At 35.3% G+C, this 22,772-nt stretch overlaps 2 protein-coding genes across 5 annotated transcripts in view; one reads left to right on the plus strand and one right to left on the minus strand.

The window, feature by feature from the left end:
* Positions 1-896, minus strand: part of LOC150098982 (dermonecrotic toxin LspiSicTox-betaIE1ii-like) — a 23,512-nt gene extending 22,616 nt beyond the window's left edge. The window contains exon 1 of the mRNA XM_090405680.1: positions 761-896. Within this exon, the coding sequence (XP_090261806.1) occupies positions 761-787 (27 nt within the window). The 5' untranslated portion in view covers positions 788-896. The remainder of the gene's footprint in view (positions 1-760) is intronic.
* Positions 889-22,083, plus strand: LOC150098983 (dermonecrotic toxin LbSicTox-betaIA1a-like). Of its 4 annotated transcripts, none has more exons than XM_090405676.1 (7): positions 889-1,055; positions 14,591-14,697; positions 14,852-15,098; positions 16,770-16,901; positions 17,045-17,167; positions 19,845-20,076; positions 20,171-22,083. In XM_090405676.1, exons 2-7 carry the CDS (start codon positions 14,602-14,604, stop codon positions 20,493-20,495), a joined length of 1,155 nt encoding a protein of 384 aa, XP_090261802.1. In that variant the 5' UTR covers positions 889-1,055; positions 14,591-14,601; the 3' UTR covers positions 20,496-22,083. The 4 variants fall into 4 exon arrangements, with proteins under 4 accessions (XP_090261802.1, XP_090261801.1, XP_090261804.1 ...); XM_090405675.1 differs by lacking the exon at positions 889-1,055 and adding an exon at positions 10,070-10,429; XM_090405678.1 differs by lacking the exon at positions 889-1,055 and adding an exon at positions 10,070-10,429 and having other exon boundaries at positions 20,183-22,083.
* The last annotated feature ends 689 nt before the right edge of the window (positions 22,084-22,772 follow it).

The following is a 22,772-nucleotide window of genomic DNA, read 5'->3' on the forward strand; positions in this document are numbered from 1 at the left end:
TGCCACCCATTACTCTCTAAGGGTATTAATCCACCACCTTTATTTTAATGACAATTGACATTTATTCTTTAAGGGTGAAGCAAAATGCTTTTCATATTCCCAGCTATCTGTTGTGGTTACAGTGAGGGTAAAATTTACGAGCAGTTTGCTCGCCCTGAATGGGCATCTTTATTTTAATCCTTATAAAGACTGGCTTAAAGGGGCGAAGCAAGAATGCTTTTCATCTTCCCCGTTATCTGTAGAGGACAGTGTAGGAATAAGGTGTTATTGAGCTATTAAAGCTCTGATCATGGCAGGAGGGTAACAGCAATAGCCAAGCTTCAGTTAAAACTTCATTAGCTACAGCATTACCATCCATTACCCTCCAAGGGTATTCAGCATTTTCACTAACCCTTTATTTTAATTTGAATGAATTAATCATCGTCATATTAATTATTTGTAAATAAATATGGTGTATTACATATATTGATTAAATTACTTATATATTAGCCAATTAAATTATAATTTAATTATCTATATTAATAAAATAATTACAATAAAATTATATATATATATATATATAATATTTATTTATTTGTTAATACATTATATAATTTGCATCCGAAAGGATCGAATACTTTATAATTAGCTTGCATATTTTAATAGAATCTATTTATATTATATTAATAAAATGATTTCTGTTAATATACTTGCTATTAATATTGTATATTAAATTAGACTACGCACGTACATGTATTTTAATAATGGTTTATAGCCCTACCGGTATAACAATGATAATCCACAGCATTTTATTCTTAGCCAATAAGCACCTTTACACTTCCACACGTCTATTTGTTAAACATAGCTGAACGCTATAGAATATTCCGTTTTCGGACAAAGTCTGAAATATTTCATCTTAGCTAGCCTTAACACAGCATAGATTCTGTATCAAGATACAAAGAAATAAAAGCTATCAGTGTTTCTGTTTTCTCAATAAAGTTCGTGTTACTTTGCAGAAATGACAGAGGATCTCTGTATATCGTATGAATCCCTTGTATGATAGTTTGACGCAAAAGGTACATTATACATATCATTTTAATATAATTCATTTAAAATATTTTATATGCCTCTGAAATAATAATGAAACTTATATTTTATCAGGATTTTTTAAATAGTATTTACGGTTATGTTTGAAAATGTTTAAAATTCTTGAAAAATTAAACATACCTTTTAGTATTTAAAATCATAGAGATACAATTGAGTTATAATGAAAGTGGCAGATAGATATTAATATACTATGGAGAAAAGGACTTCCAGGGTAACAAATGGCAATGCTGTAGCCCATGAAGTTTTAACTGAGGCTCGGCTATTGCCGTTACCCAGCCATGACTAGAGCCTTTTAGCTCGATAACACCCCATCCACACAGATATTGCCGTTACCCAGCCATGACTAGAGCCTTTTAGCTCGATAACACCCCATCCACACAGATTTTCTTCATTCAGATGACGGGATAAAGAGTCAAGGACTCAGTCCATCGCCCAGTTCTTTTAAGAACTTTAAGATTTAAGATATTAATATTAATATACTAAGGGTATTAATATTTAGTGGATCAAAATTTCAAGTTAGGTATAAATTTTTCGTGGATCAATGTAATATACACCGCTTTAAATTTTTCAGAAAATGACGTGGTATATACTAAAATACAGTATACTCAAATATATTAATTAAATTTTTCAGAAAATGACGAGGTATACTAAAATATACTCAAATATTAATTAAAATTAATTTAAAAAATTTCAGAAAATGACGAGGTATACTCAAATATTAATTAAAAAACTTTAATCAGTACCTTCCTATTACTATATTTCAGCAATGTTACATTGCCATCTTCTGGGATCAAAACTATGATATGTGCACGCAGGCACTAACGACGAGCAAATGAGGCTGAAGAAGGCAACTAAAGTTGGTCCTAAAGGTGCCCTCAGTGGGCTAAATTGGGTTGTCTTGGCTGTTGTTCTTAGGATGCAAGTTTCCCAAACTTGGGGCACTCATGTGCATCCAAATTTGTTGAGGTTTGAGAACTTTTTTAGAGCTGAAGCTGATTCCAGGAATAATCTTTCATAGTTATATTTGCTTCGGTGTAGTCAAGTTTTTTCTTCCAGCGTATTTTGTGGCGGGTATCTAGTGCATGATCAGCAAGTCCTGAGTGGTTGTATTGATGAAACGGGATGTAGTGTTTGTGTTCGGATATCATGATATTAGCAGTCCTGCTTGTTTGGCCGCACTAGGACATTTTACAACTGCAAAGGACCTGGTATACTCCAAGTAGGTCTAGGGGAAGTGGCTGGTCTTTGGTGGAGTGGATAAGGGATGCCAATTTCTTATATGGTTTGTAACAGGTAGTTAGGTCATATTTTTTTTTTAGGATTTTTGTTAGCTTTTCAGACCTGTCCCGGATATAGATTTAGTGTAATCTCTGTTATGAAGGGGGGGGGGAGGGTTTTGGTTAACTGGTTTTAATATTTTCTGGATTTTTTGGGGGGGGTTGTAGCCTTTGGCTAAGAAGGTGTTAAGGATATGATTAAGTTCAGTAGTTAGGGCATTGTTATCTGAACAGATTAATTTCGCCCTGTTAGATAGGGTTTTTATAATCCCATATTGTTGTGAGCGGGGGGGGAGTGATTGTATCTATCTCTATGGGTTGGTTTTCTGTGGCCAGAGATCCATAGGCTGACGTGTAATCAGAGTGTCCAGGAAAAAGAGACTGCTGTTGTTTACCTTCTCCAAGGTGAACTGGATTCTGGGATGTTGATTGTATAAGTGTGTTTAGAAGTTGTGGAGTGTATCCAAGCCATGTAGCCAAATAGTGAACACATCATCCACGTAGTAGCCAAACAGTGGGTTTTTGTGGGACTGAGTCTAAAGCTTTTTCTTCAAAGGTCTCCATAAAGAAGTTGGCCAGGCGTGGAGAGAAGGGAGAATCCATGACTGTCCCCTCTATCTCTTTGTGGAATTTTCCCTGCCAAAAGAAATAGCTTGAGTTCATGGTGAACTGAAATAGAGCCGAGATAGCGGGAGGAAATTTGGCTTGGATGAGATCCAAGGTATCTTTGAGCGGAACATTGGTGATTGAAGAGGAGTCATCAAAACTGACCATTATGTCAGTGTGTCGGAGTGAGAGGTTCTCTATACGCTTTAAAGTGGGCTGAGTTTTTAATGTGTGATGATGTGTTGCTAGTATAATGTATGAGCACTTTGGCTAAATGTTTGGCTAATTTCTATGTGAGAGAATTAATGCCATCCACAATGGGATATTCTGCTTATGGATTTTTGGTAGTCCATATATTCGGGTCGGGGGGGGGGGGTCTAGAGTTAAAAAGTTTTAGTCTGTTAGTCACTTCCACAGGCCGAGAAATAACCTTCTTAAGGAGCCTTTGGAGTGTTCTGCTTTGGGAGCTGGTGGGATCATATTCAATAGGGAGGCAGGTAGACTGATCTAACAGTAAAGAGGTAAACTTACCTGTGTAATCAAACAAGCAAAAAAGGATTAGGAAGTTTTGATTATTATACTAGAGATTCGCTTGAATGGCAATGAGCCCTAGTCAACGACTACGGGATTCTGCAACTACATTTTCTGCACTGCCAGAAAGATCAGTTAATTATTTAGCGATAGATAGAGGTCAGCTGTAGGGTTGTCGGTAACTTCATCTATCAGGGAAAAAAAAAAAAAAAACGGTGACCTTTACTACCCATTTCAGAAGCACTGCAGGGTGTCAGCATCTCTTTGACACGCATTTAATTTCCCTGTATGAAACTTGATCGATTTTGTTTTCGTTGCACAACATGAAATCTTGTACACAGTACGCACGACTTTAGTATATTTTACTTTTCTGCATACTTGCACACCTACATATGTCCACATTCTTTTTCTCTTATCTTGTTATATAGCTCATGAGTAAAAAAAAAAAAAAACATTCAGAAATGTAATACGATGATCATGTCAGCAGGGAATAAAAAAATTCGACATATCTACATTATCCTCCTCCAAATCTCTTTCTTTACGTATAAAAAAAAATTACACTTGTGACAACGAAGTTGCAATCAATCAGCTATTTCTGGTACACGCCACAAGACATCGAAAAAGATGAAATCATTGGCAGAAGAATCTTCCTTACGAACTATGCACCCAGGTGCTTGATGCACAAGGTTAGTTCTAGGCGATTCATCGATGCAGAGGTCATCCTCGAAACCTGAAAGAGCAGTTTCTATTGCGTGATAAACTCTTTTTCTTCGTCTTTGAGAACAGATAAGAACCAACATAATTATCCTCTTATATTTTAAGTGACTTGGTAATAAGAGTTGATCACTTATTATTTACTTTAAGTTGCTTAAAAGCATATCGCAAGAACATCAAATATTTAAATATCACATCTTGGATCCTGAGAGAGAGAGAGAGAGAGAGAGAGAGAGAGAGAGAGAACATTTTACTCTTTGAGAGATCACATTTTACAAATAGGATTATTGAAGTTAATTTAACTCCAATAACATCTAGAATATTTTTTTTTCAATATTTTCTTTGGATACCAAAACATTATTATTTAACTATTTTTTATTTAATTATTTATTATTATTTACCAAAACATTATTTTAATTCTAACCTGAAGATATTTTCTATGCATACCTCTTTCTTTTGAGCTATGCAGTTTTTTTTTTTTTAATTTAATATCTTCTCTGTATGTAATGCTTCAAATGCTCCAGACAATACCTTAATTCTAGATATTTCCACAAAATGACTGTTTCAATTTTCTAGTTATGACATAAGAATTAGTTTATGGTATTAAAAAATAATTACAAATGAGTACTATTATTTGCATATTTTCTCTTAAATTTATCTCTTACCAATTATTGGATTAAACATATTATAAAACAACAGTAAAATAAATTTTATTATTCTTTAACTTTCAGCACGAAAAATATTTCACTCTTTTTCCCCCCCATTTTACACAGTATTCCTTTAACAAGTGTATCATCTACAATAGGAATTATGTAGAGTACCTGCTGGTAACATTTAAATGACTGTGAGTACTATTGCTATATATGTAAAAGAGAGATAGAAGCACCTCTCGGTAGTAAATAAATTGATAAACAATATGCAGAATTTCTTACTACAAGTATTTATGCAGTTTTGATTAAAAAGCAAAAAGCTTGATTATTGCTAATTTCATACCCTTATAGTCCTTATAAGGACTGACTTAAAGGGGCGAAGCAAGAATGCTTTTCATCTTCCCCGTTATCTGTAGAGGACAGTGTAGGGATAAGGTGTTATTGAGCTATTAAAGCTCTGATCATGGCAAGAGGGTAACAGCAATAGCCGAGCTTCAGTTAGAACTTCCTTGGATACAGCATTGCCATTCTTTACCCTCCAAGGGTATTGGATTGAATGAGTCATTCAGTTCTCTTCTCTCCAATTTCATACCCTTCCATTATGAAACTCTTATATATAAAAGATATTTTTTAAAAAATAAGGTATATTAACCTTTTCTGTTATTATTGAGAAAAATTTTAAAATTATCAATGATTTCTTTCAATATTTTTTATTTATATAATTTAAATTTTGATATTTAAACATAACTAATAAAATTAGTATTGCTTTAAAAACTATACGAAAATATAGTTCAAAATTAATCCATTTTAAAATATTGGTAATGTCTATTTGTAGAGTCTTCCGTTCAACATTCAAGGCAAGTGACTTGGGCCTGCAGGGAGGGATTCAGGCTTATAAGTCAAACCATATTTTTTTTTTTTTTTTTTTTTGCGTTTTCCTCCCAGTAGTAACCCTACTAGGAGGTAATTTATTCCTACATGCTCATTGCATACAATGCATATATTACGTGTAGCTTACAAGTACTGATTAACATTCATATTTATATTTTTGTATTAATATTCATATTTACATTTATATTTTTATATATATATAAATATTTACACTATATAATTTACACAATATCAGTATGTCTGTATTCCCCATCATGTATTTATATTTTTATCGAATCAGTATTTAATGTCACTTCCTCTGTGTTGTTCTGTGCTTGTATTCAATTGTCAACATGAATTTTAATTAGCACTTAAGCCTATAAAAAGACGCTTAATCTGTTAATATGAGGCCTGAAGTATATACATCATCACATTACATCCTATATAATATAAATAATAAAGATATCAATGTGTAACTACCTATCTTTAAGCTTATTGTAGTTATACCGTTTGTTGAGGTTATAACATCCCGGAAATTCCGCTAATAAAAAATTCTTTTACCAGGAAGTGTGGGAATAAACCCTTAAGTTGGGTTCACAAGTGTATTAGATAGTTTGTTAGTTTTTCCTTGTTCCTAGCAAATATGGCTTGGCTGAAGTTTACCTTCAAACACTTGAAAAACTAGGCTCTCAGTTGCATGTTTCCAGGTGGATTTTTTTTAACAGAAACAAAGATCAACAAATCGGAATGCATAACTGCGATTTTTTATTTGCTAAAATAGAAATAAAAATTTGTACAATATATGTGTTTACGTTTGCTGGAGGTTTGCTCCATAGATCAAAATATACTTGTTTAGTTAACTGCATTTATCATTTTAATTGTCGAATATAACTGAATCCTGGACCGTGTTTTGTTGCTTTTTTGTTGTGTGTGTGTGTTCATTTTGAATACAGGAAATAGGAAATATTTTTAACCCCTTAAGATGGGTTCACAGGAAATATTTTTAGCTAGATTGTTCAGAGAAGACCAAGAGGATGAATAGAAAAACAACAAAATAGCACGGAGAATAAGGAAGGATTATAAAAAAAAGATGCATGAATGACAGTGAGAAAAATAGATTCGTAGTTCTTGATCTTAGAGTTTTGCTTACTGGCAGTTGAACAACAAGGGATTTGTATCCCCTTAATTATTAAATGTAAAATACTAATAAATAAAAATAAAACTTTAGGAAAGTTATTCATTTCACATCATTCTTTTTTTTTCTTTCAAAATTTTCAGCTAATGAGCATAACCAGACTTCCTTTCATCGAGATTATTTATCCCAGTCACGTGATAATAACAAATTAGTCTTTAAAATTCGTCGTTATACTGGCGTTAACATATCCTGGATTAAAGTGATCATGTTGATGAATGAAGTTTCTTTTTATCTTTTTTTATTTTACAAAAAGTAGGTGTGAAAATTAGAAATCTCTTAAAGATTCTATAAACCAATAAATAACTGATGAAAAGTAAACTAAAGCAGTTTTGATATTCTATTTGAAAAATTGTTCCATTTAAAAATTTCCGTCTATTGGCAAGATGTATCACTGCTTTATTTACAAGTACAGTATATAGTTTTTGACATAACTGTATAATATCTTAAACTTTACATAATAATAAATACTTTTTAAAAAACAGTTTAATTTTTTTTAATATTTAAAACGTTATTTGAATCTTATTAAACTTTTCTATTTTATTAATAATAAATCTTTAAAATTTTTGCTTCCTTTAACACCAAAATATTTAATATATGGCTAGATATTTTATCATATATTTAGAGCTGAAAAATAAATAAAAGGAGAATGGATCAATTGACCGTGAGATGTGGTGATTGATTCATTAATGCCCTTGGGGGTAACGGATGGCAACAATGCAATGCTGTACCAATGAAGTTTAACTGAGGTTCGGCTGTTGCTGTTACCCCCTTGGGCGACGAGTTTTTGAGTTCGCTCTCTTAAGGTTTTTGCCTTAAGGGAGCACTTTGAGTCTCCGGAGAAGGTGTTCTCCGGCACGGCCCGCTGAGGGGCTTTGTCGGCGAATTATTTTCCTCGGAATTTGAGCGGTTCTGCTCAGTGGTCGGGGAGCCCGTCACTGAGTGGAACCAACGCTGAGATCAGGACGGTCTTTCGCCCACTATGGAGTGGCCTAGAGATCGTCCGTATTTTTGAGATTTCACCTTTACTTACATAGTCGGTGATTGATTCATTCAATCCAATACCCTTGAAGGGTAATGGATCGCAATGCTGTAGCCAATGAAGTTCTAACTGAGGCTCGGCTATTGCTGTTACCCTCCTGCCATGATCAGAGCTTTAATTGCTCAATAACACCTTATCCACACACTGTCCTCTACAGATAACGGGGAAGATGAAAAGCATTCTTGCTTCGCCCCTTTAAGCCAGTCCTTATAAGGACTATAAGGAAAAATAAAATTCCCAGCGCCACATCTTAGCTGGAGTGGCGCAGAGAATTTGGCTCCATTGCTGTTCTCTATATATACATGTCAGACATCCCACACAATCCGATGACTTCCATTTTGGCCCTGTATGCGGACGATACGGCAATACTAACCAGATCTCTCAAACCCCTTTTCATTACCAGAAAGCTTCAAGAAAACATTCTAAAGCTGGAGGGTTGGTTCTCTAAGTGGAGATTGGAAGTCAACCCCCCAGAAAAGCTCAGCCGTTCTTTTCTCAAAAAGGCCAATGTCTTCTGTAGGAGATGTGTTACTATTCAATACTAAAATTCCCTGGCAGACAGAAACAAATTACCTGGGTATGATACTCGACAAAAAGCTATCTTTCAATCAGCACACTAAGTCTGCATGCACAAAGGCATCTAAAGCCATAGCTCAGATCTACCCGCTAATTAATAGAAATAGCAAACTCAGCAACAGAATCAAATTGCAGCTATACCAGATGACAATTCGTCCTATAATCACCTATGCCTCTCCGGCCTGGAGCCACACCTCTAATGCTAACATTATCAAAATACAGCGAGTGCAGAACAAGTGCTTGAGAATGATTCTGAAAGCCCCGTGGTATGTTAGAAACAATCAACTCCACAGAGACTCAAATATTCCCTATATTTTCTCTTTTCTACAATCCTTAGCATCCAAGTTTTTCCTAAAGACGTCCACACATCCCAACGATTTGGTTCAGCAAGCTGCAGCATACGATCCAACGGATATATTCAAATATAGAAGACCAAAAACTATATTAGCTTCCTATAACGATGCATAATCTCCATGCCCATTCAGGGCGTGCAATCTGCACATAAATTTTACCTTCACTGTAACCACAACAGATAGCGGGTAATATGAAAAGCATCTTGCTTCACCCCTAAAGACATAAATGTCAATTGTCAAAAAAATAAAATGGTAGATGGTGATTGAGGCTCGAATGGATTAATACCCTTGGAGAGTAATTGATGGCAATGCTGTTCTAGCCAATGACGTTCTAACTGAGGCTCGGCTATTGCTGTTACCCTCCTGCCATGATCAGAGCTTTAATAGCTCAATAACTTATCCCTACACCGTCCTCTACAGATAACGGGGAAGATGAAAAGCATTCTTGCTTCGCCCCTTTAAGCCAGTCCTTATAAGGACTATAAGAAAGTTTAAAATAAAATGTTTATGACTGACAGTTGGCTGTTAGTGTTATCTCAATGTTCTTGCACTTGTTAGAATCAGTTCGTTTTCCTCCAACGTCTGTCTTTATTTTAAAGTCAAGCATCTAGTTTACATCGCAAGACGGATTACTATTACTCTACACGTTTATTTTTACTTCTTTATATATATTAAGAATTCGAGAGAAAAATAAAATTTTATGGGTTGGGAGTAAAAGAGAAAAATGAATTTAATGAGATGTTGCATCAAAAGCGGTTAAAAGCTATTGGAGACACGAGCGCAACTAAGAATAACTCATTTTGTTTTCTTTAAAGGTCCGAAGGCGATTTTCCTATTAACAGCGTCGTAGCTCATCCTAAATGTGAGAAACGAAACCTTGTTGACCAGAAGACACGCTCTTACGGCATATTACGACGATATCATCAGCGAGTGAGCAGGTGCGCCTGTTTTTGTCTTTATCTGTTGGTTGAAAGAGAGAAAGAAAGAGAGATAACCGACTGGTCTCTCGGCAGCACTTCCGCATCGCACGTGGCGATGTACGGCAAATTCGAGAGCGTCTTCTCCCCCCCCCCCCTCTGGCTGTTTTCTGCCCTGGGTTTTCTCTCCGATCAGTTCCTTTTTCAAGGTCAAAACGGAGTTGGTATTCCCTGCGACAGTCACGTGTCGTTGACCTCGCATGTGGAATCAGCGCGTGACTCTGTTGCACCCGAGGGTGTCTGCGTAGCGGAGATTACTGCGAGACCTTTTACAGTTTTCTGCGCTTTTCTCGCACCACATAGTTTTAAGTGTCCCGATAGATTATTCGGCAAAATTTCTCCTCCCGATTCTGAGTCGACTCTGACGGCTTTTTTTTTTTTTTCCCTTAGACTCCGATGGGCAGTTGAACGAGCATCGTAGTCCTAACAGGGACGCGCACGTTGCTAGGTAACAGAACACTGGCTTGTGTGATATCTGGACGGAGATATTTATTACTTGAAAGTTTGAGAAAAAAAAAAAAAAAGAAAGCAATTTGTGGATTTAAGTGACTGAAGGTAGGTTTTTAGTTATCTGAAAAATCTTTATTTATTTATTTATTTATTTTTTATTGTGAGCTCATACACGAGAGTTTCGTTGATCAATCTATTCTTACCATATACTCGTATAAGTAAAACTTATTTCAATTAAGAGATTTAAACCTTCATAGAAGTCTCATTTGATATTCTGGATATCAATGCTCAGCTTAATTTATATATTAGAGGGACAAGAATTAGAATGGACCGAAATTACAAAGATTCTTAGAAGTATTGTCCATTGGTGACGCTCTGACTATACTGTTAATATCAAAAGTACTAAATAATCATTCTTCAAAATAAAAAGATGCAAATTTGTTTAATGATTTTCCCTTTTTTATTTTTGTAAAACGAGCTCCGTCTACAATTAAGGCACATGCTGTGATCATATACATTTTTTTTAGAACATAGAGGAGCCTCAAAACAGAGACTCTTTCTCTCACTCTACGACTTCTTTTCCTATAAGAGCATCCTCTCCACGCCTCTGACTTACTGTCGTAAGGGATTTCAGTTTTATCACCCACACCTAAAGTATCGATAAACGAATGTTAGGATAAGTGCTAAACTAGCTGCTACACATGTTGTTTATGTTAATGACGTAATCTAACAAAAAGCCTTCGGACTGACCACTGTTTCTTTCTACTTCGAATAATCGCATCAAAGATAGATTGGAAAAGTGACGCGTTCCCATCTCACAACTCCCCCCCCCCCCCCATTCCAGCATATTACAATAGTAAGGTGCTGAAACTCTTGTCCATTGAGGTTGGAAATGTTAAAATGGAATTCGCTTCCTTCTTACAAAATTCAGTTGTTGAATTTAGAAAATTTCTAGAGACTAGAACCCATTCTCACTCGAACTCGGACCTCGAATGTGATGTTTAGCTAAAAGATTTTTAGTATGGATTTAGTATGGAGATGCTACAACCGCCATGCCCCACGTGATACTAAATAGCTCAGTTATATTGTTTGACTTTGGATGTCTTTAATTCTAATATCGTCCACATCTGAGATCAAGTGGAAATCAATTTTTCCAAGTTACAAAGTATAACAAAATATTTCATTGATAAAACAGATGGAAAAAACGGAGTCTTTTATTCAATTAAATAAAATTAACTTTTTCCTTATGATAACAGAGTAAGTTAGACAAATCATATTTATTAATATAATTATCACTATTATTATAATTAACAATTATTGAATTATGAATAATAGTAATGATATCATGATAATGATATTACAGAGCAATAATAGTATTAATTATGTATTTAAGTTATTGCATGCATTATTTTTTTTAAGTTGAAATTATTTTCCTATTTCTGGTGTGTTAGGGTCCACGGAACAATCACCGGACTTGTGCAGGAAGGCTAATTTTCCGGTAGCGTCTTTAATAAAGTGGATTTAATGACATAAATTACAGCTCATGCCAACCAGCTGATGCATCATGTCTCACTAAAAAAAAATAAAAACAGCGCGCCCCTAAAAGATACGGGTCAAAAACGGTCTGAATGCTAAATAATTCCACTTGTCATTTCGTATTCCCACACTTCGCAATCTATTTTCTTTCTTCACTTCAATAAATTTAACTGCCAAGAACTTACGAAAAGAACAAAAAAAGATGTCTGAAGGTTCTTTGAATGCCTTCGTAACCTTCTTACTTGATTGATTTGAACTTAAACTCATGGCTCCGTGCAGTCCCACCAAGACCTACATAAATCGAACAAGGCTACATTTATACATATTCGTTTGTCAAGATCAACAAACCATAACTTTTTTTTTGGGGGGGGGGGTTTGCTGAATTCTATTCCGGAACTTTTATTTTCTGTCATTTACTCGTCAGACATCATAGGTTTATAGGAAGTCTATAAAGATGGTTTTGTTATTACCGAACATATTATGAACTCACCATTCGTTTTTCCAGTACAAACAATTTTGAGAATTAAATTAAAAATTCACTTCATCCGTCAAAGGTCAAGACCGGATATGAAATTAGAACGTATTCCATATTAGTAATATTCGTTGCACGCATTGAATCCGATTTCATAAAGGCTTTTTCTCTCTGTCTTTTTTTTTTTCTTTTTTTTTTTTTTTTAAATAAATTATACTACGAGAACGTCTGAGTGTTGTTGGGCAAATAACGCCAATCGTTATTTTAAAAATTTTACTTGAAGGACGTCCAACAATAATCTCTGTAGCTCAGTTGGAAAAAACACGGGTTCGAATTCAGTCGATGACGTGAAAAATCTTTATCAGGTCTTTTCAATCGAATGTTGAGTCTCTTGCGGCGTTAAAGTCCCCCCCTCCTAGAAACTTCTGTTTATTGTCCTTCAAAACATGCCCCCCCTGTAAACACAGATCTATAGGCATAAATACTTTCCCTTAAGACAGTGTTTCTCGATGTGGGACAATTTGAATATTTTGGGGGGAAATTAGAAAATGTATATGTACATATTTATATTATACTTTTTCAGAATTTGGCTGACTATTATGCTAGAGGGGGGGGCATCAAAATCTTTGAGACGTTGAGGTGGGGAATGATCCAAAAAAGGTTGAGAAACATTGCCTTAAGGGATGAAGCAGATCAGTGGCGTATCTACTGCATTAATTCACCGTGATACCTAATTAGTGGGACCTACCCATCCTAGGAGACGGAAAGAATGGGCATGGCAAAGATCAGACAAAAATTAGGTATTATTATTATTATTATTACATGATACCTCCAGGGAGTCCAAAGACTCATCGAGGAAGGACACCTACTCTACAGCTCATTCTAACCGCAGCTATACCAACGCCATCTACCGCCCAACACCACCAGCACTAGTATTACCACAGACATAGATAATACAGAAAAAATAATATGATAATATAGATAATACATAATACAGAAAAAAAAAATTTTCCCTAAGAAAAACAGATTCCACTGATCTGCTACTTTATGAAAATACCCGAGATAAAGTGTCATTTAATCCAATGAAAGATTTGCAGGAATAACCTGATGACATCTTTAAATGGAACAAACAAACAATTATTCGTGCCTAAAGCAAAGTATGCTTGTTATGTGAACTCTTCGGAGATCGTGTCCTCTATTAGTTCGACATTACGACTTCACATTTCTACAGTTACATACGTCCCAGCAGTGGTGCACTTTTTTTTTTCTTTTTTGGGGGGACAGGGTCCCTTGTCCTCCCCTGGGTGCTCCACTACATCCCAGACCCAAGGTTGAAGAACTACCAATTTTTTTTTTAATTATGCTTTTCCCTTCATATTTAAATAAAATAACGAAACATGTTAGGAATCCACGGGCGTCCTATTCGATAGGAATGAAGCGGGTAAGTGAAATGAACTGGTGGGAAAGTCGGTAACGCCTGCCACAGGCGGTGGGCATTGGTCTCATCAGGGAGAGGCCCTGCCTTTCGGGTGGATGACTCGGCAACTAGAGCAAAGAGATTGCAGTGTTCGGTGCTTAGCTGTTTCAGGAATTACCGAGAGATGGAAGACAGTTCTAAGCTCACTCATGTGCAGAAGAAAAATATTCACGCAGAAAGTAATATCTCCAGGTTCGGTTTAAGCACAGCAAGATAGGTGGGCCCGATCTTTTTTCTAGGCGACAGTAAAAACATCGGCGATGCGAGACGGTTGACCCGCAAATGAAGGAAATCGCGCAGAGTTATTCCAGATATCTGAAACCTTCAAAAAGTCACATTCGCTAAATTTTTTCACGCAATTGACTGATATTACAGCCGTAGTTAACTGTAATTCGTCAATTGACCTTAACTGTATTAACGTCATCATGGCAGAAATCTCTTATCAGCGTAATTACTCCCCCCCCCCCGACTTGATGAGATTGGTGTGAAAGACATTCGAGCTCTATAAGCCGTTAGTTCTAAAATTTTGCATCCCTTGACATTTTATTTTTTATTATTCATCAATGATCACAATTAGTTTTGCAAGAATATTGTAACTAATGTCACTTTAATCTAACTACATTGATTACTAGTTTAATTTCATTTTTTTCTTTATTATTTTAATAAATATTATGTTATTTTTAATTATAACTTATTAAACTGTATCAGTGTTATTATTTTCGATTTTCTTAAAGTAATATTTATGATTTTTCTAATTAAGCTTTTTTTTTTTTTATCCTAGCAGTGTATAATATGAGGACGAAGCATTCCAACCTTGATTTAACAGCACAGACAAGGACAATAACCCGCTTCTTCGTAATTATTGTGCCCACATGCCTAATATTTCAGGTATGTATATTGTGGCCAGCTCGTATTAAATAATAAAATGTAACCTATTATATTATATTATAAATTTAAAAAAAAGTCTTTCATTCTTCTAAGACGCCATTTTAGCGCTTATCTTCTCTAATTAAATTTCAATCAACTATAATTTTGAATTTAGGTTCCGTGTACATCGGCATCCAGGTATAGGCCCTTTTATAACATTGCCCACATGGTGAATTCTGTACAGGAAATTGAAGACTACTTAAACAGAGGGGCAAATGCTATCGAAGCTGATATAACATTCTATAGGAATGGAAGCATTCAAGGAGTTTACCACGGATTTCCATGCGACTGTTTCAGACTTTGTGATGAAAGGGAGAGTTTTGCTGTCTATTTAAAACATGTGCAGAGTTTAGCAGACCCATGTGAGTAATTTTAACATTCTTCAATAAAATGTTATTACGTGTGCAAAACACGCTAATTATTACAAGAGAAAGAATAAATCATTATAAATAAGAAAATCGACAAACTGAAAATTAAACTTAAAAAAAAATAATATATTTTTTTAAGTTTAATTTTGATATTTAATTTAAGTTTAATTTTAAGAATACTAGTGATAGCGGAGCTTAATTACATAATTGTTTAATTAAATTAAACAATTAAGTAAAAAAATCACAATATTTTGATATTTTCTATTGATTTACTAGTGTATATAATTTATGTTTTTTTAATTACACTATATAATTTATTTATATGTAATTTATTGATTTTTTTAATTACATTATGTAATATAATTTATTGATTTTAATTACACTATACAGTATATAATAGTACTTTTATTTAAATTACACTACTAGTTCTTAAAAGAACTGGCAGATGGACCTCTTTATCCCGTCATCTGAATGAAGAAAATCTGTGTGGATGGGGTGTTATTGAGCTAAAAACTCTAGTCATGGCTCGGTAACGCAATAGCCGAGCCTCAGTTAAAACTTCATTGGCTACAGCATTGCTATCAGTTACCCTAGAAGTCCTAAAAAGGACTATCAACCCTCCCCACACTACTAGTCCTTATAAGGACTGGCTTAAAGGGGCGAAGCAAGAATGTTTTTCATCTTCCATCGTTATCTGTAGAGGAGAGTGCAGGGATAAGGTGTTATTGAGCTATTAAAGCTCTGATCATGGCAGGAGGGTATCAGCAATATCCGAGCCTCAGTTAGCACTTCATTGGCTACAGCATTGCCATCCATTACCCTCCAAAGTATTAATCACCGCATCTCACGGTCGATTCTCCAACCCCCCCCCACACACACATTACTAGGTATTATAGTATATAGTATAAGGACTATAATACCTAGTGTGTGTGTGTGTGTGTGTGTGTGTGTGTGTGTGTGGATTGGGGCGGGGGTTGAGAATCGACTGCGAGATTAGTTCTTAAAAGAACTGGGCGATGGACTGAGTCCTTGACTCTTTATCCCGTCATCTGAATGAGGAAAATCTGTGTGGATGGAGTGTTATTGAGCTAAAAGGCTCTAGTCATGGCCGGGTAACGGGCAGTAGCTGAGCCTCAGTTAAAACTTCATTGGCTATAGCATTGCCATTCGTTAACCTGTAAGTCCTAAAAAGGACTTTTTATCGACTGTGAGATTAGTCCTTATAAGGACTGGCTTAAAGGGGCGAAGCAAGAATGCTTTTCATCTTCCCGGTTATCTGTAGAGGACAGTGTAGGGATAAGGTGTTATTGAGCTATTAAAGCTCTGATCATGGCAGGAGGGTAACAGCAATAGCCGAGCCTCAGTTAGAACTTCATTGGCTACAGAATTGCATTCCATCACCCTCCAAGGGTATAGGAAATCCTCCCCCAACTGCGAGATTAAATTAGATTTTTATTTGATATAGGCGTATCATGTAAAAATCTGAATGGTGTCTTAAGAATTACTGAATTTTTTTTTTAAATATAAAAATATTTTTAAAAATATTTAGATTTTCTATTGTGAAATATATTAATAATAATTATTATTATTGTCGTTACATTTTTTTCTCGATTTAAACTATTATAATGCTTTTTATTAAATTCAGCCAATATATTTTCTAAATAGCTAGTCCAAACTACAGAAAACAACTGGCGCTCTTGTTCCTTGATCTGAAAGTGTCGGAACTTCCAAATGCCAACAAATACGCAGCTGGAAAACATATTGCTGATGAACTAGTCGGTAATCTTTGGAACTACGGTGTGTATTTCATGTGTCTCATTATCAGTTTAATGTTGCATCCTAGAGGAATATATCACAATATCGTTAATTTTTTTAATATATTGGGCTATTTTGCTTAATATATATATATATATATATTTTAATTCACCTGATGATTGCAGGCGCGGACAAACCACTGCTGGATGTGTTGATTTCTGTTGGTCATACTAGTGATAGCGGAGCAATTTCAGGTATTAGGGAGACTATTGAAAGGCTGAGGCTACCTCATTTACTGGACAATATAGGTGAGTTTATTTGAATGATTGCAAACATGTAAAAAAGCATGTACCGTTTAATATAAAAGAAATAATTTTCATAGTGATTAAATTAATTATTGTCTTATAATTTGGATCGATATTAATACTATTTTTAGAGTTTTGATAAGAAAGATTATAGGTTCCATTCTAATCCAATAATATATCATCATCTGAAATGTCTCCCCGGATGTCTATGAAATCATTGGTAGCGTTCGATTCAGCTATAGTGACGACCGCCTTCTATTGATATTATAAAGAGAGTCAATTAATGCACTGTTTATGTAAAGCACTTCTCTAAAAATTAGGCGATCCCCCAGACTACTCCCTACGAGTGACCGAAAAATAATCTAACTCAGCGTTGCTTCCACTCAGTGACATCCTACCACTGAATAGAGGCCCGGCCGGAAAACGCCAACCCTCTCAAGGCAAATCCAGCACCTCCACCCTGAAATCTTAAGCTCCTCCCCTCTCCCTCAGAGAGAGCCAGACCCGGAAGAAACCTTAAGAGAACAAACAAAAACTTATCATTATGCCCATTCTCTTTCAGAATAACAGGCATTAGATTTATACCACATTACATATCTTAAAGTTCTTAAAAGAACTGGGCGATGGACTGAGTCCTTGACTCTTTATCCCGTCATCTGAATGATGAAAATCTGTGTGGATGGAGTGTTATTGAGCTAAAAAGCTCTAGTCATGGCTGGGTAACGGCAATAGCCGAGCCTCAATTAAAACTTCATTGGCTACAACATTGCTATATTTGTTACCCTGGAAGTCCTAAAAAGGACTTTTTTCAGTCAGGAACCATTCCTCTCGACCTCCCACATTACATATCTTAAAGTTCTTAAAAGAACTGGGCGATGGACTGAGTCCTTGACTCTTTATCCCGTCATCTGAATGATGAAAATCTGTGTGGATGGAGTGTTATTGAGCTAAAAAGCTGTTGTCATGGCTGGGTAACGGCAATAGCCGAGCCTCAGTTAAAACTTCATTGGCTACAACATTGCCATTTGTTACCCTGATTACTAAGTAAAGGGTAAATTCTCAAAAAATCGGACGATCTCTAGGCCACTCCATAGTGGGCGAAAGACCGTCCATATCTCAGCGTTGGTTCCACTCAGTGACGGGCTCCCCGACCACTGAGCAGAACCGCTCAAATTCCGAGGAAAATAATTCACCGACAAGAACCCCTCAGCGGGACGCGCCAGAGAACACCTTCCCCGGAGACTCAAAGTGCTCCATTAAGGCAAAAACCCTAAGGGAGCGAACTCAAAAACTCATCACCCAGGATAACAGCAACAGCCGAACCTCAGTTAACTTCCTTGGTTCAGCATTGCCATTTGTTACCCTGGAAGTCCTGATTAGTAAGTAAAGGGTAAAATCTCAAAAAATCGGACGATCTCTAGGCCACTTCATAGTGGGCGAAAGACCGTCCATGTCTCAGCGTTGGTTCCACTCATTGACGGCCGCCCCGTCCAAGCACCCCGACGGGCTCCCCGTTTAAGCAGAACCGCTCAGCGTTGGTTCCACTCAGTGTCGGCCGCCCCATCCTAGCACCCCGATGGGCTCCCCGACTCCTGAGCAGAACCGCTCAAATTCCGAGGAAAATAATTCACCGACAAGAACCCCTCAGCGGGCCCTGCCGGAGAACACCTTCCCCGGAGACTCAAGGTGCTCCCTTAAGGCAAAAACCCTAAGGGAGCTAACTCAAAAACTCACACCCAGGATAACAGCAACAGCCGAACCTCAGTTTACTTCCTCGGTTCAGCATTGCTAATTGTTACCCTGGAAGTCCTAAAAAGGACATCGATTACTGATTCCCCACATTATTACATATATTTCCAACTTTTTCTCATAGAGAATATTATCTAAAAATTTAAAAGGTGTTTTTAAAATATAGTTGATTATTTTATATTAAGATATTTTTAATAATTAAAATGTTTTAAATATATGTTTGTTTTATAGGAGAATATTATAATTTTTAATATATTTTAAAAACATTATTATATTAGCCTATCATGATGTATTGATTAAAATAAATGGAAGAATCATTAATAACTTAAGATATGCGGATGATGTAGTGGTGATGACAGAAAGTGAAAATGGATTACAACAAATTGTTCAAAGAATTGAAAACTCCTGTAAAGAGTACGGACTAAGGATTAACACAAAGAAGACTAAAATAATGATAATGGGCAGAAAAATAGGAGATAATGTAAAGATAAGATGTGGAGGAAAGAGTTTAATACATTTCAATACATAATTCAAGATTTCAACGTATATAACTTGTATTTATTACTTATATAATAATGATTAATAATTTTAAGTAAACGGAATTTATTATAATTAATTTCAAATTCTCTTTAAAATCAGAAACGCGTCCTATTAAAAAATGAAAATATAAAGAAAATTCGATTAAAAAAATTACGAATGCATTTCTATTCCATAAAAATGTATTCACTTAATTTTTCTTCGTACACCATTTTTTATAAAATGTAACATATATTTAATATTGACATAATTAAGACACTTAGTTTGTAGGAAGGAAACCCTTGGAGGGTAACGGATGGCAATGCTGTAGCCAGTGAAGCTTTAACTGAGGCTCGGCTATTGCTGTTACCCTCCTGCCATGATCAGAGCTTTAACAGATCAACTTGGTTTGTAGGTTGGGACGTTGGAAGAAATGATCCCCTACGCAATATTAAGAACATGTGGGAAAAGCTTGGAATTGATCGTAATAGGTGGCAAGGTGACGGAGTTACCAACTGTTTGACTTCGGTACACCCAGATTTTAGGCTTCAGTCCGCCCTGAACATTCGTGACGAAGAAGATGGGCACATTGAAAAAGTGTACCACTGGACAATCGACTTATCTCCTGACATAAGAACCTCTCTCAGGTAAGAAGGAGAAAAAAGTGTATAAACTATTGAAAATGTTATTGCAACTTAATAACCAAACATTCGTGGATTTCAATACTCGCTAATTGGAAAGGTTTATTTGCAGGCATGGTGTGGATGGAATTTTGACCAATTTGCCAGAACGAGTTCACTCGGTTCTTCTAGAAGATGAATTTCGAGACTACTTCCGATTAGCATCTAACGATGACAGTCCGTGGAGTAAAATAAAAGGACGTCCAAGAAGCTCTTTTCCTATTATTCTTCCGCCTTCGATGAACAGCATAACTTCGTCCACGTGGGAAATTGTGACTTCGGGATTAGGATTCATTTGGGATATTTACCACCGGCGTTTGAGGATGGCAGGAACCATGATAGGAGATCTATTGAATCTTGTCACGCGTTTATATCAACGAAGATGAGGAGTTACGTGCATGAATACACGCGATGCGTGCTTCTACTTGTTAATTTATTAGAACACGGATGTGTGTGAGTTTATCGCAACACATCTTTCCACCTTTTACACGGTTATTCTTAATTCTCTAAGTCTTTTTTCCTTTTTTACTATTCCGTGATAAAACTTTCACTCTATTTTTTGTGTTCAAATATTGCTCAGATATGTATATATGATCGCGGTATACGAACAGACAGATAAAGAGAAATATATATAAATATATATATTATATACTAAACATTAGTTAAGATTGGAAAAATGAATTTCTCTGAAATTAGCAAGATGTAAGAGAAATTTTGCCATATGTTAAGAGCTTTAATAAACTATAGACCAATAATACCGATGTCAGGTGTGCTTGTCATGTCACAAAAATATTTAGGATATAATTGATATACTAAGAGCATACCAAAATATTGTGCTGTTTTCATCATGTCCGTCAAGAATCTTATATATTTTTCCTTCACCTCGTTGCAAATCTCTGACGCTCGCGTGTGTGTTCTAAGGATAGTTTGTGTTGTTGAAAAAGAAAATATATTGTCAGTAACTAAGTTTTTAACATCTTTACATAGAACAAATGCATCCAAAATATTACAAGAGCTGGCACAATTCAATGACATTTTAGGTGTGCATCCTCTAAGCATGCGCAGTGCTTAAATATGAAAAATTTAAAACTTCTCGTGTCCCCTACTTATTCAAATATAGAGGTATTTAAAAGTATTGAATTTAAGGTATTTAAATCACTCATGCATGCTGTCTGCTACATTCGCTGATAATATCAAATCCCACATACGTAAATTACTCTTCCATTAAGAACAGATATTACCAACAACTTGTGTAGGAGTTGTGTTAATAATCTTTGCTATGTTAAATAGATGGTCATATGATTTTTTTTTTTTTTTCGTAAGTGCTGTTATGTTTCAGTATCCAACTGTTTTAAATGAGAAAGGGGGTGTATTATCGGCGATTGTTGTTAATATTTGCATTTCAGAAACAAAAAAAAAAAAGTTACGTATGCATTTAAACATTCAAACAAATCATCTCTTATCCAGTTTTAAACTTTTATTTACGACAAATTTTGCGAAAAATATTTCCATTATAAAGAACTTGAAATAAAATTTAAGTTTTACAAAGAGCAAATTGATGACGTACTGATGGATAGCGAACGTCTTCATCTCTAGTGAGATGAACGTTACTCCACATTCTTTTCTTCGTTACCAAGGTCATTTGCAGAGCAAAAGCAAGAAAAACACCTAATGTGAGGGCTGAGGCAAAGAAATATAAAACGTAGGTGAAGGAACCGGTGCCCTTGAGGATTACTCCTAAGGAAGAGAAAGACGAAAATAAAGATTGATAGATAGACCGATTTGTACATGTTATTTTAAATTTTAAAATTAATATTCTCATACAATTATGCTATAATACTTTATTTTAGTTATTTATTAACTATTGCATCTAAACACTAATCTCTCCTTTTAAACAATGTAGAGAATTCCATATTTAGGCAGGTAAAACTGCCTAATGCTGGTGGAGGCCAGCCTATTGATTATGTGCATTGTATTAGGTTTGGTAATTTTGAGATAAAAATACTTAATATTCAGAAATCTTTAAAAATTATTATGTAACTACAGTGCAACTTTAATGTAAAATAAAACTTAATTAAAAATAGCAGAAAATAAAAAAATATTATAAAATTATTAAAGAATTCAGAATATTCCTTTTTTTTCCCAGTTTACTTATTTTAATTATATTTGACACATTGCAAATATTTTTTATCTGAAATAAAAGCTATTTCAAAGCTATTAAAAGCTAGCACTTAACTGCAATTAATATTTTTCGTAAAGGTATTTTAGAGTGAATGAACTGTTCTAAGGAAGGAATTATGGAGAACAAATATTAAGATAAGGTTGTTTGTCCTTGCTGCCATCTGAATTTCAAAATGTAAACTACATGAAAGATGATTTACATACAGTCATCCCTCGACTTACGTCCTTTCGAAGATACGTCCGGGATCCCATAAGGGAAGCAAGCAAGCAAGCGTAAGGTAAAGAATTCACAGTAGCAACATCGCTTTTAGCGATAACCTCTCTCTCTCTCTCTCTCGACAGTTGGCAAGTGTCTTCAACAGTTTTTCTGTTGATTTTGTGTTTAAGAAATGTGTTATTTGTGTATTTATCGTTAAATATTTCGCGATGTTTTGGGCAACATGGCTCCAACACGCACAATGAAAAAACCTAGTGAAGAATCA

Source organism: Typopeltis vanoorti, chromosome 15, assembly GCF_054136105.1.
Source record: "Typopeltis vanoorti isolate ZY-2024b chromosome 15, IOZ_Tvanoo_1.0, whole genome shotgun sequence".
NCBI classification, from domain to species: domain Eukaryota; kingdom Metazoa; phylum Arthropoda; class Arachnida; order Uropygi; family Thelyphonidae; genus Typopeltis; species Typopeltis vanoorti.